Below are 21,969 nucleotides of genomic sequence, written 5' to 3' on the forward strand. Positions count from 1 at the left end.
GATTTAAAATCTTAGAATATATTGCACCCACATACTGAAATGTCATCATACATCCACATACAGTGTAATGGTCTTGGTGTATGAAATTCTCATTTGCTGTAGCGACAATGACACAGGCCAGCTGATTGTATCATAAAAACTGACATGCTCTATAAACACTATTATTACCACAGTCCCTTTTTAAGCTGGTTGTCAAACACAGAAAATACATATAGATGCCTTTAATATTCATTTGAAGCTTTAGTTTGAGATCATATTGTATTCCAAGAATATTGACTTACTTTCCAAGATTTTTGTTGCAATCAGAATATTCTTATGAAAGAAATACTCACATTGCACTGTTACAACACAATTTGTTGTCCTTCCAGCAAAATAAGACAGATCATGGGACATTTTGGTCTAATATCCCCTGGCTCTGCAACAGTTCCCTTTTTATCCCCTGAATTAAGAAATTATCTTTGGCTTCTTCTTGCTCCCTTTCCCTGTATGTGTGTGTTTTTTTTAAAAGGATTTTCCGATAATGGTATAATTGAAAGTTTTACTTCCTCATTAAAATGTCCACTAAGGAATAATGGTGATGGTTATATAGCATGACATCCAAATTTTGAAGCATAGAATCTGCAATACAACATTTAGCTATGGTCAGAATGCATTTCTTTGTTTGACAACATTTTAGAAAATAACTCAAACACACAAACAAATACTAGAATGGAGAAAGTTGCTGTTTTCTACATGTTCAACCACGCTGAAATTAAAAATACGGACCATTTATCCATGATGAACATATGTGTTGCAGTCAGATTATGTATAGCGAATTCAACATTATCACAAATACATAATTTAAGGCACTCCATTATAATATAGTGTGGACTCAGTTGGACTACTGTTAGGATTCTTAACCATGTTACTTATCAGAGATAATGGATAGATATAATAGGATTGCAATATATTTTGGAATTGATAAATACTGCAGGGCTGTAATCTACAAACATTTACACAAGTTAACATTTAGACAAAACTTTTTGGTAGTGTTTTGGTAGTTTTTTGTCTTTTCAACAATCTTAGTCTAATTTTTATGTAGAATTGGCCATTATCCTTGTCACTTATTATTTTTGCACAAATCAAATACAGATGGCAGCAGCATCTGCTGGGCACCACAGAACATTCCCCTCAACTGTTTTGAAGACGAGAGATAAAGGCAAAATGTATTGTTCAGTATAAACATTACCTTCAGTATTGCATGGGTTAGGATTGTGAACACATGATGGGTGACTCGCCTTTCCATAACAAGATTTGTTTGTTTTTCCAGGAGCAGAACCTAGAATTGGCCCTTCAGTGAAGTTATCACATAATAAATCATAAACATTTTGGCTTGTGTCATTTATCTAAGTCTAAGTTTCTCCCTCTCCCCCCTCCTTGTGCCCAAAATCTCACTAGTAATAGTAACAAGTTTATGTGCAAAATATCATAAGCATTGGGATTAATGGCCAATGAAAATAGGACCAAAATTATAAAAACTTTAAAAGTACATATAGTGCTGCATTACGAGAATGTTGGTTTGTTCTGATTCTATCCAACTAAAAGAAGGAATACGACCTTGGAACATAAAATCCTGAACACAACTATAGTTAATTCTTCTGCTTGTCTCTTATTTTGAACATGTCATTTCCATAGTAGACACTAAAGAGGTAAGTATGGTATGTCCTGTATATCATTATAAAACACATTTAGTATCAGTAGGTACAAACAAAAACCATTTTTGACCATTTGAAGAAAATCAGAATGTTTTTTTCCTTTATATCCCCTTCCTTCTTCTGCTTTGTGGCAAAGTTCTCCTTAATTGTGTCCATCTCCAGTTATATCATTTTGTTACTCTGCCAGATGCCATTAGCTATATTGAGTGAGGTGGTGCTACCTTGTTTGTTACTTGTTTCAGCCTTCATGGCTTCCTCAAGAGCATCTGCCAAGGGCAACTTATCCTCTGCTTCTGTCTCTCTATGGTAGAAGTAGTTAAAGTTGGAAACAATAACAGGAACAGGCAAAGCAATGGTCAGTACACCTGCGATGGCACACAAGGTGCCCACCATCTTGCCCCCCATGGTAATGGGACACATGTCCCCATAGCCTACAGTGGTCATGGTAACCACAGCCCACCAGAAGCCATCAGGGATGCTGACAAACTGTGTGTTAGGTTCGTCTACTTCAGCAAAGTAGATAGCACTGGAGAAGAGGATGACTCCAATGAACAGGAAGAAGATAAGCAAGCCAAGCTCACGCATACTGGCCTTCAGAGTCTGACCTAGGATCTGCAGCCCCTTCGAGTGGCGTGAGAGTTTGAAAATACGAAACACTCTTACAAGGCGGATGATACGGAGAATGGCCAAAGACATGTTCTGTCCTGAACTCTCTTCTGGTGTTGTGACCAATTCTGTAACCACAGTAACAAAATATGGGATGATGGATATAATGTCAATGATGTTCATGAGATTGTGGAAAAATTCCTTTTTGCTAGGACAGACCAAAAATCGCACACACAGCTCAAAGAAGAACCAAGCAATGCAGGCAGTCTCAATGATGAAGAAGGGGTCAGAGAAAGTTGTGGGCTTTGCATTTGGTGGAGCCACAGAAGAGTAACCACTGGTTTGGTTGAATGATTGTACAGGTGTGGGCACGACTGGGTCAGAGTCATCTCTGAATTCTGGAAGAGTTTCCATGCAGAAAATAATGATGGATATGACAATAACAAAAACTGACACCAGTGCTACACCCCGGGCTGCATTAGAACTCTCTGGGTATTCAAACAGCAGCCAGAATTGCCTATACATATCATTAGTTGGTAGTGGGATCTCAACATCCTTTATGAACCCTTCATCTTCTCTGAATTGCTCCATGGCCTCAGTTCCAAGCTCATAGAACACAATTTCATCTGCAAACACATCAAGGGGAACATTAGCAGGTCTTCTAACCTTACCCCCTGACTGGTAGTAATACAAGATCCCATCAAAGCTTGGTCGGTTTCGATCAAAGAAGTATTCGTTCCTCATTGGATCAAAGTAGTCCATCCTCTTCAAAGGGTCTCCTAGCAGAGTGTCAGGAAACTGGTCCAGTGTTTTGAGCTGTGTCTCAAATCGCAGGCCGGCAATGTTGATGATGACTTTCTGATCTCCATCATCCAACCCTCGTTTATCAACGAACAGATCCTCGCAACATTCCTTAGCAAGCCGACTGAAGATTGTTTCACTCTCCTTCGTGCCCTCACTGCTCAGGAGCAATTTCCAGTTGGAGATCATGCTGGCACAGCTACTTCTTCCCTGTCTGGTTGGAGTTGGCATGGTTGGAGACTGGGGTACTCCTAGTGTCTGTGTCTGTGGAATGGGTGACGATGATGTAGATTCCCAGATACAAGAGGGCACAGGACTAAGGTGGGAAGGCGAAGAGGCAGTTTGACGGGCTGGCAGAACGTAGTTGCTGCCGGGGCTGTTGTGCTCGAGGGGCAGGTCCACCGTGAGAGCTGTGGTCTCATCGGCATACGTGTCCACCTCATCCCCAAGGCTGACGTCAAGGTCATCCAGACTCTCAAAGTCTACCAGGGCCACCTCCATGGCTGCAGTCCAGCCAGTGCAAAGCCTTGGGACCCCAGGATAAGACAAGTCAGAAACACACAGATGGACAGACTGGAAGCTCAGTCACTGGATTTGGCAGCAGAGTGTCAGCCTCCGGCAGTACTTTCAGTGACAGGAAAAACTGACAGCCCCCTCTGTTCTTTTCCCCTTGGACACCTGTAGAGTGAAAGACAGAGAGGAAAGGAGAGGCAGGGGTAATTGTGTTAATTGTCATCAGGTGACAGGATTATGACGTCTGAAAGCACAAGTTCTATCATGACTCCTTGTTTCTTAGATACTCTCCCTGTGGATACCAACAGCAACAGAAAGATGAGTGACAAAAGGAGAAACAGAAATGAGGGCAGAAAGAGGGGGAAGAGGTTAAAATAACTGTAGTATGGGAAGACAGTGTCAATGGTAGGAGATTATTTGAAAAACGTAGAAGTAGGTTCTTTGAACAGTGTTATTTTAAAGCACAAACAAAACAAGAACAAACAAAAAAAAAGAAGCTGCTAAGCATATGAATGTATAGCTAAGTATAGCTAATGGAAGGCTTCTTTGTTAAATGACTGTTTAGATAACTGTGTTTACTCTTGGGCATAAATGCACCTTTAACTAATAATTTATCATACACTGAATATCACTTCACATTCATTGGCCTCTTTCTCACCCATACAGTATTACACCCTGTACTGACTACACTGCACACTTTATGAGGAAAGGACACCATAGAGATGTGCATACATTAATGCATAATTAATTAACTGACTGTGCTGTGGTAGCATGGCCCTAACTTCCCCCAAACCTCACATACAAACAGTGGTGCACCCCTTAATTTCCTCCAGCCTCGAGATTTGCATTATAAATTTGCAAAACCTTTAATCAGTATAAAGTTAACATCAAATAGTGTTACCCCCCCCCCCCTCTCTGTCTGTGTGTGTGTGCCCACATTGTGCTTATACTATTCTTGTTTGCATGTATGTGGCCAATTGGTGACGCCTGCAGATGTTTAATTAACGACTCCAGAGATGAGTCACCACCTAAAACCAATGCCAGTGATACCAATCCTACTGGGAGAGACACAGAGGGAGAAAGAGGGAGGGAGAGGAAAAGAGAGAGAGATATAGGGGTTGGCTGAGTGAATAAGGGGGATGACATGAAAATTGTTGGGAAGACGGATGTGGGTGGGGGTCACTGGGTGGGACGAGGGCAGTCGCAGACTGCAGAAGAAGGAAAGTGACAGGGAAAGGGCATGGGAGTTGATAGGTGGGTGGATGGACAGACAGGATGATGAGAGAGCAACTCTGACAAGGAACAGGGGAAAGAAACAGATGATGATGAGAGGGTAAGGGAAACAAAAGCTGTGATTGACTGCACACAGAAAGGTTAATTTATAACTGGTAAATATGTCTACTCTGAAGAAGCTGCACACAAAAACCAATTAGACAGCTACAAGGCCAGCTTTAGTGTAGTAGAAAATATGAAATAATCAATCAAATCAAACCCCTCACTTCTCTCCGAACCACATGAATGAAATGATGTCATCTGACCTTGTGAGCAACCAGAACTTTCTGATGATCTTAAAATAGAAGCCACTCTGCTCACAAAAACAGATCAATACCTGTGAATTAGTCACTGATATTGCTCTGCTTGACCAATCCTAATGTTTTTTCAATACTCCAATAAGCCATCATTATTTGATTTTGCTTAAATGTAACAAAGAACTACTGACTCTTACATGTCTGTCTTTGAAAGTAATTTAAAGACATACGACTAGTCTGACTCCCAAAAAAAGACAAATGGTTTCTAAAACAGATCAAGATGGTTGCACTGATTCAGCTATTACCTTAAATTGCAATGGTCCCCAGATTTACTCTACTTTAGAGTGAAATTTAGAGTGAAATCTAAAATGAGGTGTTGTTTCTGGCATAGAAATTTAATTTCAGCAACAATCAAACATCCTCTCTGCATCCTTCCTGTTAAAGGAACAAACTGGGTAGGAACTACAGTATAAACTACTCAGACAGGCTCAAAGATGGAGCTATAAACAGCAACACACACCTTACCTGAATCAACAAAACGGACAGACCATGTGTGTACAACATGCTGTAAAAAGCAAAAACAAAAAGAGTCCACTACAAGCTCTGTCACTGCAGCTTTCAGGATCAGAATGACTGATCTATCACAGACTGGGTAACCTTATGCCGGAGTAGAAACCAGAGCTGTGGCAAAGGCCACGTGCACACACACACGCACAAACAGGCATCCATATTTAACCCAAATACAGGGTGGTAAACAGTGGAAAGGTTTGATTCTAAAAATGGTCAATTTCTTATACGTGTGTGCGCGTGTGTGTGTGTCAGGACAGGTCTACCATAAGCTGTCTTAAAGAGACCCAGGGGAGTTTGCTTTTGGTTATAAAAGAGTCTCATATTACAGTAATGTGGATGAATCTACATTACCCACACTTGTTAATGGGTCAATTTTCGATGAATATATCGCTTTGTCTTTATAGTTATTTTGATATTATTATTTAGTGGTTGACTCGCCCAGCATTTCCCAGTTTAGGTTTCGCGGGCGCTGCCCGGTAGGTCAATAACACCGCCGGTTCGCTAGTTGGCATCGTTTATGGTTGGAACTACGACGGTGTCTGATTGTTTTCGAACCTCCAACTTTCGTTCTTGATTAATGAAAACATTCTTGGCAAATGCTTTCGCTTTCGTCTGTCTTAACACCGGTCCAAGAATTTCACCGTACGCGCTGAGGCCATAGACTGTAAAAAGAATGGACGTAGCACCTGAGACGTCACCCATTGGTTTGGGGTAGTCTGTTTTGTGCTCCTACTACGGGCATTTGAACTGCGCCATCTTGGATTTTAGTGGGAGTCTACTTTCCATATTTGGAGAGGTGCGGCGGTTTGCCGGCCGAGAACCCGCCCACTGAACCAATTAACGGCCGGTAACTGTCTGTGAACCTGTCACTCAATGTAACCACCCCCCATTTATGTACTAAACAACACTAAAACGGTTGTGGTACAAAACAATTCACCCCCCCACAGTGTTCACAGAGGTGGAAACTATTGGTAGAGACCAAAAAAATAAAATGAACCAGGCTGTAAATATGTTTTTTTTAAGCTGTAAAGTCGACTTTTTTAACACGGGGGTCAATGGAGACTTGCTCACTTCCAGTCCCAGCCCCCTGAGGCCGCCGGGGAACTGCAGTTTTTTGAACGCGGAAGTGGTCTTCACTTGTAGAACCCACAACTCCCCGCTTGGCAGTGGCTCATGGGAAACTCCTCGCAGTCCCTTTTAAAGAAATATGGGTGATGTGTTCAAGGCCTTCTCGACTGGAACGGTGTGTGATCCTCTGATCTCTGTGCTTGACTCAATCACCCTGTAGACACACACACACACACACACACACACACACACACACACACACACACACACACAGAGCCTGTATCCATACCTGATTTACTTACAGTATCAGACTAAATAATTGATGTTTAACAACTAATTTAACATGTCCAACATGGTAGAGAAAGAAATAATGATGAGAGTCAAAGCTTCCTTTCTTACCCTGCACAGCTTTTCACGTTTACAACTTCAAACTCCACTGAGCTGCTATATCATCACCTCCTTTAACTCTTTAACTCTAAGCTCTGTCTAAGCTGAACACCTTGAGAACATGCATTTTTAATGCTGTCTGGTCTAAATTACTGTCTAACATCTTCCAGCATTAGAGCAGAGAAGATGAAATTTGAGTTAGGGTTAGGGAGCAGGTATCCTTTGGCAACCTCAGAGATTATAAATGATCTGATGTCAGATTCCAGAGAGTGACACTCTGACATACCCGACCATACCTCCCTGTCCTCACACTGTAAAACATATTTATACACACAGGCATGTAAAGAGGTTGCCACTCCACTCTCATAAATTCATGAGTATGTGTGAACAGCTACTGTGAAGAGTCTTGTCAACAAATGTTTAGTCAACATGTCTTCTTCTATTTACATTAATGTTTGTGTAATGTGAGAGGGATTAAATCCTGTTTTATGCCCCGCAATTTGATTTGTGAATTAAAAGTATCCAAGCAAGAATATGAAGTAGGCATCAGCCTCTGTAGTGTCATCATGACAACCTGTCATGTGTTTTTCAAATCAATTATCACAGCCCTCGTTACTACAGACAAACAAACAGCACTGTATATCAACATAATGTATGTTAACAGACAACAGCAAATATACTTCTACTATTGCTAATGCAAAAATTAATCTTTATTTATCTGGGTTGCAGTTGTAATAGATAGGTGGTCAAACACCAAAACACAACACAGATTAAAACTGATATGCATTTTACCATTTAAATAAAATTGTCTTCATCCTGGATTTTAAGACTCATTTCCATGTAATTAATGACATAGTTTTTAAAAAAGCCTCTGTATAGCCAAGGATTAGGATGGGTTAACACATTAGTCATCATAGAGTTCATTTGAGGGTTAAAAAGGCTTAAAACTGTAACGAGTGACAAAAATTAAATGGACTAAATAATAAACAGATATTTAAAATGTTTTTATCACATTGCATAATGCATTCATATTGAAAAAGACACTAGCAGCTGTGCAGATCAGCCGTGAGGATGAAATGCTTCTGAGGAGGCTGTGTGACCTTGACTCGTGGTAGGACAGCGTAAAACAGAGGTGTCATATGGGGCCCATGCCAACCCATGGTGCTCTATTCTTGCCATGCTATTTATACACAGAGAGTCATGGTGGCAGAAATGAGAAGTCTTTCTACATGTCATGGTATATACAAACACAGGAAAGCACTGGCACAGAGAGGCACTCTGCGGATGAAAAATAACTGCATGTGTGAGACAACCTGGGAATCTGCATCAGAAATCTGGTATTATATGCTGTCCTGAGCAACTGTACATTTTAGTAAGCTAACCCCTGTGACTTTAGCGCATGTGTGTAAACATGAACAGATGTTCCAGAGAGATCGAGCTTAACTACAAGCCTGTTCTTTGCTCGAGATGCATGCAGATGTCAAATATTTAACTTGAAACATGAAAACATTGTATTACTATCTAAACCAATGCACCACTACTAGCACTGCCTCAACATGCGTTAGGCACATCCAGCATACGTAAATCACAGTGATACATAGTCTAGAAAGTGACAACACATTGTGTTGATTTTGTTTGTTGACTGGCAAGGACTGAAACTGCTGACTTCAGATCTTTTAAGGGCTGAAGGTTTTTTAAAAATACAGAGGTCAAGCTTGACACAAGTAAAGAATATTACAGCCAAGTCGTCAGCTCTGACTTTAGTGCAAAGGTTTATAATTCAGCTTTTTCTCAGTTTTTGTCTTTGTGAGTTTGGGTGTGTCCTATAATTCCACTCAGGCTTGAAGTGTCATTAAAGTTTTAAGTGATCTCTTGCTTGGAGCTGATCCTGGTGAATATTAAACATTTTAATCTAAATGGGCTGCAGGGCAGCTTTTGTCACATTATCTGAACCAGACTCCTGGAAATGTAAAAAAAAAATATATATATACTCTCATTTCCATTTTATTAATCCTTACATACAGTATCTAATGTACATCATCATGTAGTTGATGAACCGATACTTCTCCGTAATAACAGAACATGAAGCTACACATACTGTTATGCCAATTAACCTGAAGCTGCTGCAGTTTTGTTGTCCATGCCTCCTGCTTATAAATGAGTCAGCTAACCTGAAATGTTCTTCAAACAACATTTCACTTTCCTCATCACAAACTGAAGTCTAAATTCCAGCATACTTTGCTGAATATAATTCATTATCACAAGAATAAATCTGCAGTGTGCCAGATGGCGTGTCTGTTAAGTGCGCTCACACAAGTATGTGGGCATTACAGTCAACTTCTCATTTTGTGTTAGAGCTGATGCAGTAGATACAGTGTGGTTGACCTTGTGAACCCTTTGTTATGATCCTGTAATGTGGCAGTGGTGCTGGTTGAGGTGATATTGGGGGTCTCTGGCTGTGTGGGGGCATGGGTTGGTAGAGCTGGTATTTTTGGACCTAGTTTTGACCCTATTAAGCAGATTAATGCAGACTGGGCAGCTCAGTGCCATAAGCCGAGGGATCTCTTCCGTCAGATCAACACAGATACTAGCGAGCCATCACAGATATGCACACTACAAACATAAAAAGCAACACACACACACATGCACACACAGAAATATAGTGCTTCTTGAGTCACATATGTTTTTTTTTCTTAATTGGATAGGCACAGTGGGAGAGGGGAGGACACGCAGCAGAAGGCAGACCCAAACCCAGGCCACTCTAAGGATTGAACATAAGTGGTAACGTGCTCTACACAACAAACACTATGCACTGGCCCGTGCATAGTGTTTCTATCAAAATACAAATTATATCAAAACAAACAGATGTACAAGCAAAAGGATATTTTTTAACTTCTTACAGTGGCAGAATCCATGTGTGGAAACTTAGAAATATTCAAAGCAGTTGAAGTTAAGGAACTAAACCCACTTAGAGCTGCACTGATCAGTTGATCAATGAATCTTTTGGTCAAAGAAATATTGATTCTTTAAACATTTTCTATTTAAATGCTAATCATGAAGCTTCTGTAATGTGAGCGTTTGGTTCTTTTCTTTTATCAGTGTGAACTAAATATATTTAGGCTTGTTGGCCAAGTAAAATTATGTGGTTGAACACAGTTGGGTCGTGAGACATTAGAACATGTATTCTAATACTTAATCAATTATTAATTATAGAATAAATTGGTTAAATTAATAGATTAATTAATAAACAATGAAAATAATTCTTGTTGCACCTGTGGTTGAAAATGTCACTTTCACAACCTTGTGCTGCACTTTCTGAATGTTTTTTTAAAATGTTTTATTCTGCAGTCATATGAAATCTTTCCATTAAACAGACTTTGTATATGAACATACATAGTTCTTATAAGAAACACAACAGAAGACACAGCTAAATAAACCTACTGTACACACACTCATTTCTAGTCAGTCTAAACAAGCCGCTCATGAACATTACCAGATAGTATTACAGTTGGCAATTCAGAATATATTTTTAATAATTAAACTACTATTATCCGAATAACAGATTTTTAGAATATGATAACGTTATCCCTCTCTCTTGACCTTTTAAATCATGGTAATGCAGTTTTCATAACCACAGCCAAATGCTGCTTCTCATTAACGGAGCTGAAAATAGAGGCAAAATGAGCCCTTGCTGTGTTTCAGTGTGAGGTATGGACACCCGTCAGCCATAACATTAAAACAGGTCTATGTTTTTTTTGGATTTAGTCAAGCTGTGGAGAATAACTGAAACTACAAAATACATTTCAAATCAGATTACTAATGGTTCAGAAGTATCTCTCAATCAGACCACAGATACCAGTAAGCCTCATCAATAAAACCTTCACCTGTTGTGGCTGATTGGTGTATGATTTTATGGTTTGTGTGTGTGTGTGTGTGTGTGTGTGTGTGTGTGTGTGTGTATCACTTTTGTGATAACAATATGTCTTTGTAACCTTATACTATACTTATTACACTATGGTCTGCCTTTATTGCTTATGCTTTTTTGTTGTTGAGTTTTGAAATACAATGTGGTTCAGAATATTTTTAGTTGGAACACTTCCACATTCTTATTTGGGACAGCTGGAAAACTAAATTTCATCAGTACTGTCATTTATAATTGTGTTCCCGTAATAGAAGAAGCCAAACATTTAACATGCCCATTTATAGCCCTTTGCCTCAGGTCAATTTCCAAACACTATTGCTGGGAAGAGAGGGGAGGTGGCTGTCTTGTGTTGTGTGTCTTGGTGCGTTGGCACTGATTAAAGAAGATTATTCTCCGAGAAACTGTAGCCTGATTATTACCCACAGCCCTGCTATGCCCAAAGTGATCAAATATATTCAACATAACGGACTGCAGGAGTTGGATTCACATGTGCATTTGGATGGCACATGTGAAGCTAAATTAGACCCAGCTGATATTGTGACAAAACATTTACACAACATCTAAATCTTCTGTCTGGAGCAGGTTTGTTGTCTCTGTGCACAGTGTCTGTGAAGATGTATGCTGCTGATGCTGACATGGGTGTGTCTGCAGGCTCCAGGCCAAGTCCCAGTGCACAGCAGCTGGGACCAAAATCCTCCCTTGGCCTTTTGACAACACACACATGCACACACATGCGCACACACACACACACACACACACACACACACACACACACACACACACACACACACACACACACACACACACACACACACACACACACACACACACACACACACACACACACACACACACACACACAAACATCTCGAGCAAAGTACAGCCAAATTCACCTCCTAATAAATTAAAAACTTCCTGCAGAGCATCTAAAAGCAGCACATGGCACAGTACACAGTACAGAGATACTGATAAACTGGAGGCTTACCAGAGTAAATAAAAATGCTGCTGGAGGGAATCAGAAAGTCAACTGCCTTTGTTTTTGCTTTTAGAGTAATACAAATGTAGAAGTGGTTTGCCCACTTCTAAATGCAAAGGCAAAACGCCCAGTTGATTGCATATAGGTCAACCATTAACATACGGCAAACAGGGCATCATACAAGTCCTTCCTTTTGCCCTGAACCTGATGTCTATCACTTGTAAGTCACTTTGGCCAAAAGCATCTGTTAAATTATTGTTAAATTATTGTTGTTATTATTGTTAAATGTAACTAATTTTTCCACAATAAAGACAGGCACACATTTAAAGCTTATCAACAATACATTTTAAAAGTCAGCTAATCTGAGTCATTGGCGTTGTGTGGGTGTGGTTTCTAATGCAATTTGATTGACAGCAAACAGTGATGGAAACCTAATCTCATCATATTAAAATTTTGATTAATTATGATGGGGTATTGCAGCATTGCTGCTTTCTGTCAAAGATAAAAGGAGGAACAGATAACAGTCCCCAAACGTTCCTTAGTTGGTAGAAAAATTGAGAAAATGTATTTTCATGTCCTGTAAGTCACTTTGTCATTCAGTAATTGGCCTAACAAGATATTGATTTTCTTAAATCTTAAAACACAAACAACTGAACATGATACAATTATCTGTCCCCATTATGAGAATTTTGCCTTAGAGATGAAATTACTTGCAATCAAAGGTCCTTGTCCATACTTGTTAAACTCTAAACCTTTGAACTTTGTGTGATACCAAACAACATCTCTCCATGTTACTTAATATCTTGTGGCAGACTTTTTACTATTACATTTCGTCGCATAATAACAGATTATGTGCTCATGATGTGTAGCCACAAGGTTGAATGTAATTATGTTTTACCTCAAAAGCAAAGAAACACACACACACACAAACCACGGACTCTCATCCCTCCCACTGCAGACCTAGGTCACCCTCCTGTGCCACCCACTCTCCCCAATCCCACCCTGGCACTCCTCTTCCACAGTGGGGATTAAGCCTGTCTCATTTACAGAAATATCACGTTATTTTTTTAGAAGCCCTTTTTTGTGTGCCAGATCCAGACGGGAAAAATATGGCCATCTGGTCCGACTCCTCTGTTACATATCACTAATCTCAGGTGGCATACAAACAAGTAACGCATACGCATGCACAATACATACGCACACAAACACACACAGATGCCAAAATACACTATGCATATTTAGTGAATCTCCACATCTGCTTCTAAAATAATCATGACACATACTGTAAGACTCAGTATTGGCTCACTAACTTGGACAGGCTCAGTAACCTGTAATTCTACGAATAGACAGCATGTAGCCGCCTGTACAAACTGGAAATGTAACTTTGTGATATTAAGTGATACAGTAAGATAGAATATGGCTCTGGTTATCATCACAACAGAAGAAACGTAATAAGTAAGTTAAATATATTTTACATTCCACCCTGTGTCCCCACCGAGAAAATTATTTTCTTATTGTTGTAATTATTGTAGCTCCACCTTGTGCGTTATACAAGTTGTTAATAGACCACAAAATGGGTGTGTGTGTTTGTGTTGTGACAGGTGGGCGGAGGATGGCGAGTTTGTGGAATTTTGAGGGGTTCTGGGAAAATGTGGGAGTGAATGAAATATTCAATGAATCTCTATTCAGGGTAAAGGATGATGTGAAAGCAACAGGTGAACACAAAATGCAGCAGTGAATTATGGAGTATCTACTGTATATTTCAGTGTTTTTTATTGGTCAGGGAGCGGTAACACTTTCTACAGAGTCATGTCACCCCTGGCAGTGTTTACAATCGAGGGATTCAACCATACATATTATACATATATTCTTCTTTTCACTTCATATGAGTTTTACAAAAGCTGCAGTTACTTTGCAGATGGATCAAAATCTTACATATAAATTGTGCTGTTTTATACCTGTTAGAATTCATAATACCAGGCCTGTGCTGGATTTACTCTGTCCCAAACAGCTTTGAAAATAACTGGGATGGAAAAGGGAAACTAATGCACCACAGGACAGGATGCTCTGTTAAGAGTCAGGTACAGGTTAGTAGACTAAGTACCAGCAGGGATTTAAGCAGTCACACACACACAACAAATACCCCACTAAGAAATGTTGGATTTTTTTTTTCCCTCAACAACTTTACAGCCTAATATTAGAGCTTGTCCACATAATGAAATAATTTAACTTGACTTAATAGAAGAAGTCATGTAGACCATCTGCCAATTGCGTTTGCACAATTGTTCGATTTTTCTTTTTACAGTTAAAAACATGATTTAAAAAGAAAGAAAGAAAGAAAAAAGATCGTAGCGACTCAACCTGTCGCACAGTCTTATAGAGAAGAAGAAAGCGCTTACCTTCTGTACCTTGACGATCCTAAAAGCGTCCGGGCGGTGTTAGTGAAAGTTTGGCGCTCCGGGCCCGGCCGGAGGCATGGTTAGTGCGCACGGGCTCGACTGACCACAGCGACCACGCGCTTCCTGTCACCCCCGGGCTGATCGCACTGACAGCAGGCAATGCGGACGTGACCCGGCCAATCAACCTGGGGCCAGATGTGAGAGTGATATAACAGCAGCATGATTACGTTTAATTTGGCCAATTCCCCGTTTGCAAAATCCCTGTTTTTCTTCGTCCTGAAACCAATGCTGTGTCTCTTTATCTCGAGGGGAAGAGAGAGAGAGGGAGGGAGGGAGAGATGGAGAGAGGGGGAGAGGGCGAGAGAGGGAGGGAGAGAGAGAGAGAGGGAGAGAGAAGCTAAGGAGATTAAAAAAAGGGTTGTTTCCCTCTGCCAGGCTGCCCAATGCTCTCTTAACCACCACCAGCCATGGTAACTTTCCTCCTTGTAATCACAATGCTGACGGGGTGTTTGTTATAGCAAGATGTCCTTAAAAGAAAGGTTCAAAGTCTGTCTTAAAACAACACTTGCATAGCCGCCATGGACACCCACTGCTATTTGTGGCTTTTTTTTATTTTGTTCCTCCTGTCCATGATGGACCTACAAGCCACACAGCTGGCATTAGATGGTTATTATTGGGTTAAAATTGGTTAAAATGTCAGGTGGCTAAAATTTAATACCAGGACATAAATGTCAATATCCACACTTTTAACTCTTTTAAAATCTAAAGTTTAATGGAGCTTCAACAGTCTGACGATTCAAGTTTATCTTCTGAAGTTACTATCTATTCTATATTTTGTTCTTTCTATGAGTGTATGATTTTATACTGTACACGGTACTCTCCAAAACCTGTAAATGCACTTTGATGTATAGAATCGACAAAGGCTGTTTTGAAGAAACCCACTAGATGTTCTTGATAGGATTGATTTAATCCCCCATGTTCACTTGAGGGGGGCAGTATACAGTAAATGGGAGGAATGATTGTAGTGATCTAAAACTCTTTCTGGGTGCATATAGGGCATGTGAGTTTTGTTTATAAGATGGGATTTAAAAACGTAAACCTATTCTGTAATACTTTATAATTGTGCACTCCTTATAGTCCTGCACCACTTTAGTGCATATTTGTAAGTACTTTAAATGTATTGTGTTTCAAATAAGCCATGATGTCAGATAGTAAACTCCTCGAGGTTGAATAAGATTGATTCACTGTATTGCTTGTGTCCATTTATCCTCCCATCAGCTCTGTCTGGCCCTTTCCACATGTTAACCCCCTGGACCTGTGCTCAGCCCCAGACTGGGCAGGAGATGTTGCCGTCTGGCTCCTTGAGCTCGGATCAGCACTGATTTCACACAGGGAGTCGCTGCAAAGTGTGGAGAGGTTTCCCTCTGCAGGCCACAAGTGACACTGCACTTTGGCACACTACAACTTTTCCTTCTAGGCACGAGCTCTCAGTCAGTAGCTTTTGGGCAGGTTGGATTTTGTCTGTCTGACTGATTGCTGCTGTGTTTAGTATTATGTCATTACTGGGCAGGCAGTCAGGGAAGGAAAAAGTATACCAATTCCAACAAACACAGGCTGATTCTAATTCTAATTTTCCACTGATACTATTGAAAAATAAATCCCATTTCTCTTCTGGCTGCTTCAATAGTTGGGCTCCATGTGTTTCCAGCTGAACAGATGTATATCTTCCTTTCTCAGCTGAGAACAACTCTTTTCTGTGAGACTCACCATACAGTCAAGTTTTAATGACATGAATACATTATCACATTAAAGGAGCTTCACCCCTTACCTTTTCAAGTTATTAGGCACTTTACAGTTAACCAGACATACTCCTGGCCGTGCATCTCACTGCTTGTTCTACTTTATACTAGCAACACAGTCTGGATATTTCTGTTTGTTTATGTGTGTTTACACCATCCCAATCCATATTTATGAGCAGTGCTGTCTTCTTCCAAGAATCTTAGGCTACTGCTGCATGTCTCAACAGGCCTGATCTCCTGCTCTTCTATCAGTCACTCACACGTCTCTGTTTTTCTGCTTCCTCCCAAAGTTGTGCTGCCATCAATCTGTGTCAGCTCTGCTTTCCTGTAATAGAGTCGCTAAACAGGCCAAATAGAGCAGGTCTAGGCAACTATGAAGACAAAAATGGAGAGCGGGTGGGCGGGCAGGGGGGTATATCTGTTAGATATGGTTTTGGTTTAGGAAACTAAATGGGAAAATAAATGCCCCATCAGGCCTAAGTAACCATTGATGGCTAATGCTCTCCAGTCACCACCCATTAGATCAATACACCAAGAGGTATAACAAAAGAATAGAGCCAATTATTGTATGTGTTTTGTCCAGAGGACCTGCAACACATCTGAAAATGTGTGATTTACAGCGTTCTTCTCATATAAAGTAGAAGCAGTCACAAAGATCACTGATAACAGGCAAACTTGAACCCGCAGGAAAGACAAATGAATGAATGAATGAATGAATGAATGAATGAATGAATGTCAGATTAACACAAACACCTGCAGAAAATGTAACGATCGCAGCAGGGACCAAAGAACAAGGGAGAAACAGGAGAGAAAACCAGAGACCATGGGGATTGTAGAATATAGTTTCTGAGGTTATGAATTATTTATCTGGGTGGGATATTTTAAGCCCCATGATATCATTTTGGGGGCCTGTGAGCAATGAGTGGGTGGGGGTACAGAGAGGGGGAGAGGAAGTGGGTATCATTCGCCTGTGTCCTTTCTGGGGGGACTCTTATTATACTTAGCCCCACACTCACACATTGTGGCAACTAGTAAGTGAGTTTTTTGGCAGTGATGTGAAGTGTTTTGATTTATTTCTTTTGCAACTACAACATCTAATAACTTCACTTTTGGTAAACCCTCCTCACAGAAAGATAAAAGTATTTGTCTGTCATGTAAGACAAGCTTTTTTCTAGTTGGAGTTCTAGTTGATTTACATCAATACTTAACTGAATAAAGACACAATAATCTGGTTAATTTGGACTCTTATGAGACAGAAACAGAATCAAAAGTTCAAAGCATGCTGCACACAATACCACAAAAACAGAGCCAGGAAATGATTCCAGTTCAGTTTTTCTAGACATAGTTATACCTCCTCGTGGGCACTAGGTGGCACATGTGGTAACTGATAGGGAATCAATGAAGGAAGGTTGACAGTGACTCAGTTATTTACTGATGACAAAACCTCTAATAGAAACCTGCTGGACAACCTTTAATGAGTCCCTTTAACTCAGTTCACAATCTCTTAATGGTATTGAGTTCAAAAACAAAACAAAAAACATCCTGATGTTGTTTGTCTGATACAGGTCCGCTGCTTGTGCTCAGTTTCACTTTTGCAGCACCTGGATTCAAAGATGTCATGCTGTTTGTCAGTCCACATGCACGTTGAGTTTTGCAGGAATGCTAAACCTTTATCCTTTTACTATCTTCATGCTCACTGTTTAAATTGATGCCCTTCAGCTGAGAGGGGGGTATTATAGTTTGTCCTCCATACACTTACACACAGTGGTAGGTAGGCTACCAGAAAGGATTTTTTCATGCAGTCTGCACAGTGGTTGTCACTGTGGTTGTCAAGTGCGAAGTGTATCTGAGTCTCTGCACTTTCAGCAGTGCAGGTTGCCTCTTATTATGCAGTAGTGTTTATGCTAAAAAGAGCATGGGGCTCATCGTGTGTGTACTCCTTTACTCCTTTATTTTGTCATGCATTGTCGACTACTGTATGTAGATCACCTTGTTAATGCTCTCCACATCTTCCTCCGTGCATTGTTTGTTTTGCTTCACTGTCTAATTGTGTTGCTATGGCTGACATAAAGACAGACGGAGTGCAGTGAAGAAACAGCATGACTAAAATACATTATGTTTATGGGATGCCTCCCTCTCGCATATGCCATGTGAACCTATAAAATGATTATTTATACTGTAGAAATTATATGAAATAAAGAATGTTTGAAACACTATTTATAATATCTTAACTATAGCATCTAAAAACAAAAACTAATCTAATTAACATTTTTGTGAACATCATTTTTTTTAATAGCTTAATTTCAAATGATAAATATCACCTTGTTATACACCGATAACAGCTAAATGCATATTTGGAGGTAAGACAATATGTGAGACCCTTGTAGTGCAGTGTTGGGCTGTAAGTAAAGCTATATGATGGAGGGCAGTCGAGAGAATGTAGGCCAAACCCGTAAATCAATTCAGCTCATTAAACACATTGACAGGCCGGAGCTCCCCAGTGGCATTCTTTACAAATACACCCGCCTCCTCATCTCTTCTAAATCTGACCCTGCTCCCACTCCACCCCTTCTATTATTCACCCACTGTTTCAGCAAAAACATTGTTCCTAGATCTGTCATTTATTTTTAACCATTTCGAAAATAGTGTTTTCTTTCGCTCCAGGTTCTACTCTTCAAAAAAACAGAAAACAAACAAAAAACAATAACTTGATGTTAATTTTTTGTCTATGTGCAACAAAAAGTCCTGGTGATCCATTTTAGAGTAACAATATACTGTAAAATATAATCCACTGGCTGTTAAGCTATTTACAGTGGGAAGCAGACAATCCCTATAAACAGAAAGGAAACCTACAGCTATAAATAGAGGAGGTAAATATAGGGGGGCTTCCACTGTTGGGACAGAAGTGATGAAGAAAGGGCTACCCCTCCTCCACACACAGACACATACATGTTCAGATGTGCACACAGTACTTACACAGGTTTCCCCTGTGGAACCTGCTATGCTATAAAGAAAGTTCAGAATGACAGGCCATTAAGTGGGCTGTGTATTAGGTTATAAATCAGCCCATGCTGCAGTGGGCAAATGTTCACAGCGTGTGAGCTATTCAGTTAGTCCACTGGGTATTGCCATATACGACATTCAAACACAAGTGCACTTGTGTCCATCAGAATGACAGGCCTTAGCAGAGAAACTAATTGGAAAACTTACAGGTAATACATGAATTTCATTATTTTCTTCTGACCGCTTTTAAATAATTTAATAAATATTGCCTACAAAATAAAAGCACACGTCAGGAGAACAACCTCCTGCACATTATAAGATGGGCTGAACCACAAATGTAAGATATTGTTGGGATATTGTCTGTCTGGTTGGCTTGATTCAAGCTCATGTTTAATACATAGCTAATCAAACTGCAATCAGTGGATCAATACCCATCAGTTATCTGGATGGCTGCCGAGTTTCTGTTCTTAGCAGGAATACCGGAACCCGGTCAACTGAGATGGCCAGAGGGAGCACTATGCTCCTGCTAATATATGTCTGGGAGAAGAATCAGATCACCCACTGTGCATTACTTTGGTGCTTAGAGTTGCTGGAAGGGTTTGTGTGGGAAATGAAATGTGAGAGGGGCAAATAGTAGAGAGGGAAAGCGAGAACCGCTGTGATGAGGTCAGGGAGGAAAAACAGAGAGAGGAGAGACAAACATTTCCAGCTACCGGTGGCAGTGTTGGACCCAACTAAACGGCACTGATACCGAGTGTTTGTACTTGTCTCACTCCATGTTGAACCAGGAGTCAAGAGCATTGTGCTGTCCTCTGTCTTCTTCATTCTCTCTGCCACACGTTCTCCTCGCTGGGTGTTATAAATAGACCACTTTGCTTTCTTAGTAAACCACAGAGCGCATGAGATTGACTTAAGGGGAAAACAATTGAAGAGCTGAGGGTCAATAGCCAATTAAAATATACCATTGTGTAAAGGATATGGAAATATATACAGTAGTGTACATTTTTTGAAACTTCTAGATTTTCTTTCTCACACTTTTTAAACTAAAGGAGAGTTGGATCTTTTGGACATTGTTTTTTCCCTGGACAAATAAAGTAGTGTATAAGTTTCCTTTCGATATGTCTTGAAACATTTATGAAACACATTACATAACATGAGAGACACAGGAGCTTGAGGTTATTGTAAAGGTGTTATTATTGATATAATCAGAGCACTATTATTATTCATAATAGTTTTATAATTTACAATTCTTTTGAGTGATGAAAGTATCTCTTTCTAGATGTTCTCTACTGATCAGGTTATATTCTTCATATGTCCTTGTGAAAGGCATGGCAAGCATTCAGATCCACATTTCCTCCTCAATGGACCGTTTGCATCGCGGATTAGTCTTTTCTTCACAATGGTAAAAAAACAAACAGGTTTTCTACAGATAGCTGAGCAGAATCCACCATGAGAACATAATACAGTGAAGGAGCTGAGGATTATCTGAAGCGCATTAAAACATATTTCTGACTGACAAATAGCTGAAGAAGGAAGAGGCAAGTAGAGTAAGTGGGAGCTGTTGTTGTTGTTGTTGTCTGTGGATAAATATGTATTAAGATTACAGACTCTATTTGAGTAAAGTCTGTGCCTGCACTTCAGTCAAGCCTCAGCAATTTCAATTCAAGAACATAGTGAAAACGAACAAAAAAAAATAAAATAAGGTTCTCATAGAAACTATATTTCCTCTTTGATTTTTTTTAAAATGTACTTCCGTCTCTGGAACATACTAAACCTAAGAGATAATTCACCTACTGTACAACTTTAGTTTCTTGGATTAGTTCGACAAGCATACACTTTGATTCCCTGCTACACAGGAATCAGTAAATGGCAGAAGCTCGTTTTAAAGCTAAAGCTTTAGGCATTTTAAGACATCATTGAAAGCAGCTGTAACTGTAGATACATTGTTTACATGGCTACGTGTTTTCACCACCAGCAGTGGGTTTTAAGTCCAGTCACTTTGTGTCCTTGAAGTTGTAATGAAACCACAGCTGTGCATCTGTCTCGACGCCAGATGTCAGCACAAAGTATATATTCACAGGCAGTGTGTGTGTACATGTGTGTACACTGGCTGTATGTCTCGCGTGTGTTAAGTGTCCTTTTGTCTGTGTTGTGAAGAAGAAGAAGAAGAAGAAGAAGAGCAAAGCTGTGTTTTCCTTGGTTCAGATCCTGATGTGACGTCTTGTTGGTTTATCCAGGAGTGTCTCTGTCTTGACAGAGGGTGTCACTTCAATTGTGTGCTTGGTAACAAGAGTGGAAAAGACGGCAGTCCAGACGTAGCTTATAGGTCACAGAAAGTCACATAGGTGTTCCAGTACAGTGTAGAGAAATACAAGTATACATCAGAGTAAAAAGCACAGGGTGTGGGCAGTGTTTATCTGTTACTTTCATGATCATATTTTCCCTCTCATCCTTTCCTCTCTTCAATGCCTAGTATCAGCCCTCTCTGATGCTGTGGCTTATCTCATAAGTCAGCACGTGTTTGTAGATCTCATCTTGACTAAGTGTGGCGGCGTTCCTTTCGGTTTTCTCTCTATTATATACTGCATACATATATGTTCAGTATATACAGTCTGTAAACAGTGTGCTAAGATGGAATGAAATATACAGAGCACCACAGTCGTTCTGGTCTGCAGTCAAGAAAAGCAGTGTTTTTAGATAAC

At 40.1% G+C, this 21,969-nt stretch overlaps 1 protein-coding gene across 1 annotated transcript; it reads right to left on the reverse strand.

Moving 5' to 3' along the window:
- Positions 1-14,765, reverse strand: kcna10a (potassium voltage-gated channel, shaker-related subfamily, member 10a). The gene is made up of 2 exons (XM_085782121.1): positions 14,466-14,765; positions 1-3,779 (listed from the first exon to the last, which is right to left on the reverse strand). The coding sequence occupies exon 2, from the start codon at positions 3,600-3,602 to the stop codon at positions 1,857-1,859; it is 1,746 nt and encodes a 581-aa protein (XP_085638247.1). The 5' UTR covers positions 3,603-3,779; positions 14,466-14,765; the 3' UTR covers positions 1-1,856.
- Positions 14,766-21,969: the final 7,204 nt, after the last annotated feature.

The sequence above is a fragment of the Trachurus japonicus genome, chromosome 7, assembly GCF_045865225.1.
Source record: "Trachurus japonicus isolate A0001 chromosome 7, Traja_1.0".
Taxonomy (NCBI): domain Eukaryota; kingdom Metazoa; phylum Chordata; class Actinopteri; order Carangiformes; family Carangidae; genus Trachurus; species Trachurus japonicus.

What these genes read in the sequence shown, in the direction of transcription:
- kcna10a (XM_085782121.1), bottom strand. Translation starts at nt 3,602, where the DNA reads ATGGAGGTGGCCCTGGTAGACTTTGAGAGTCTGGATGACCTTGACGTC.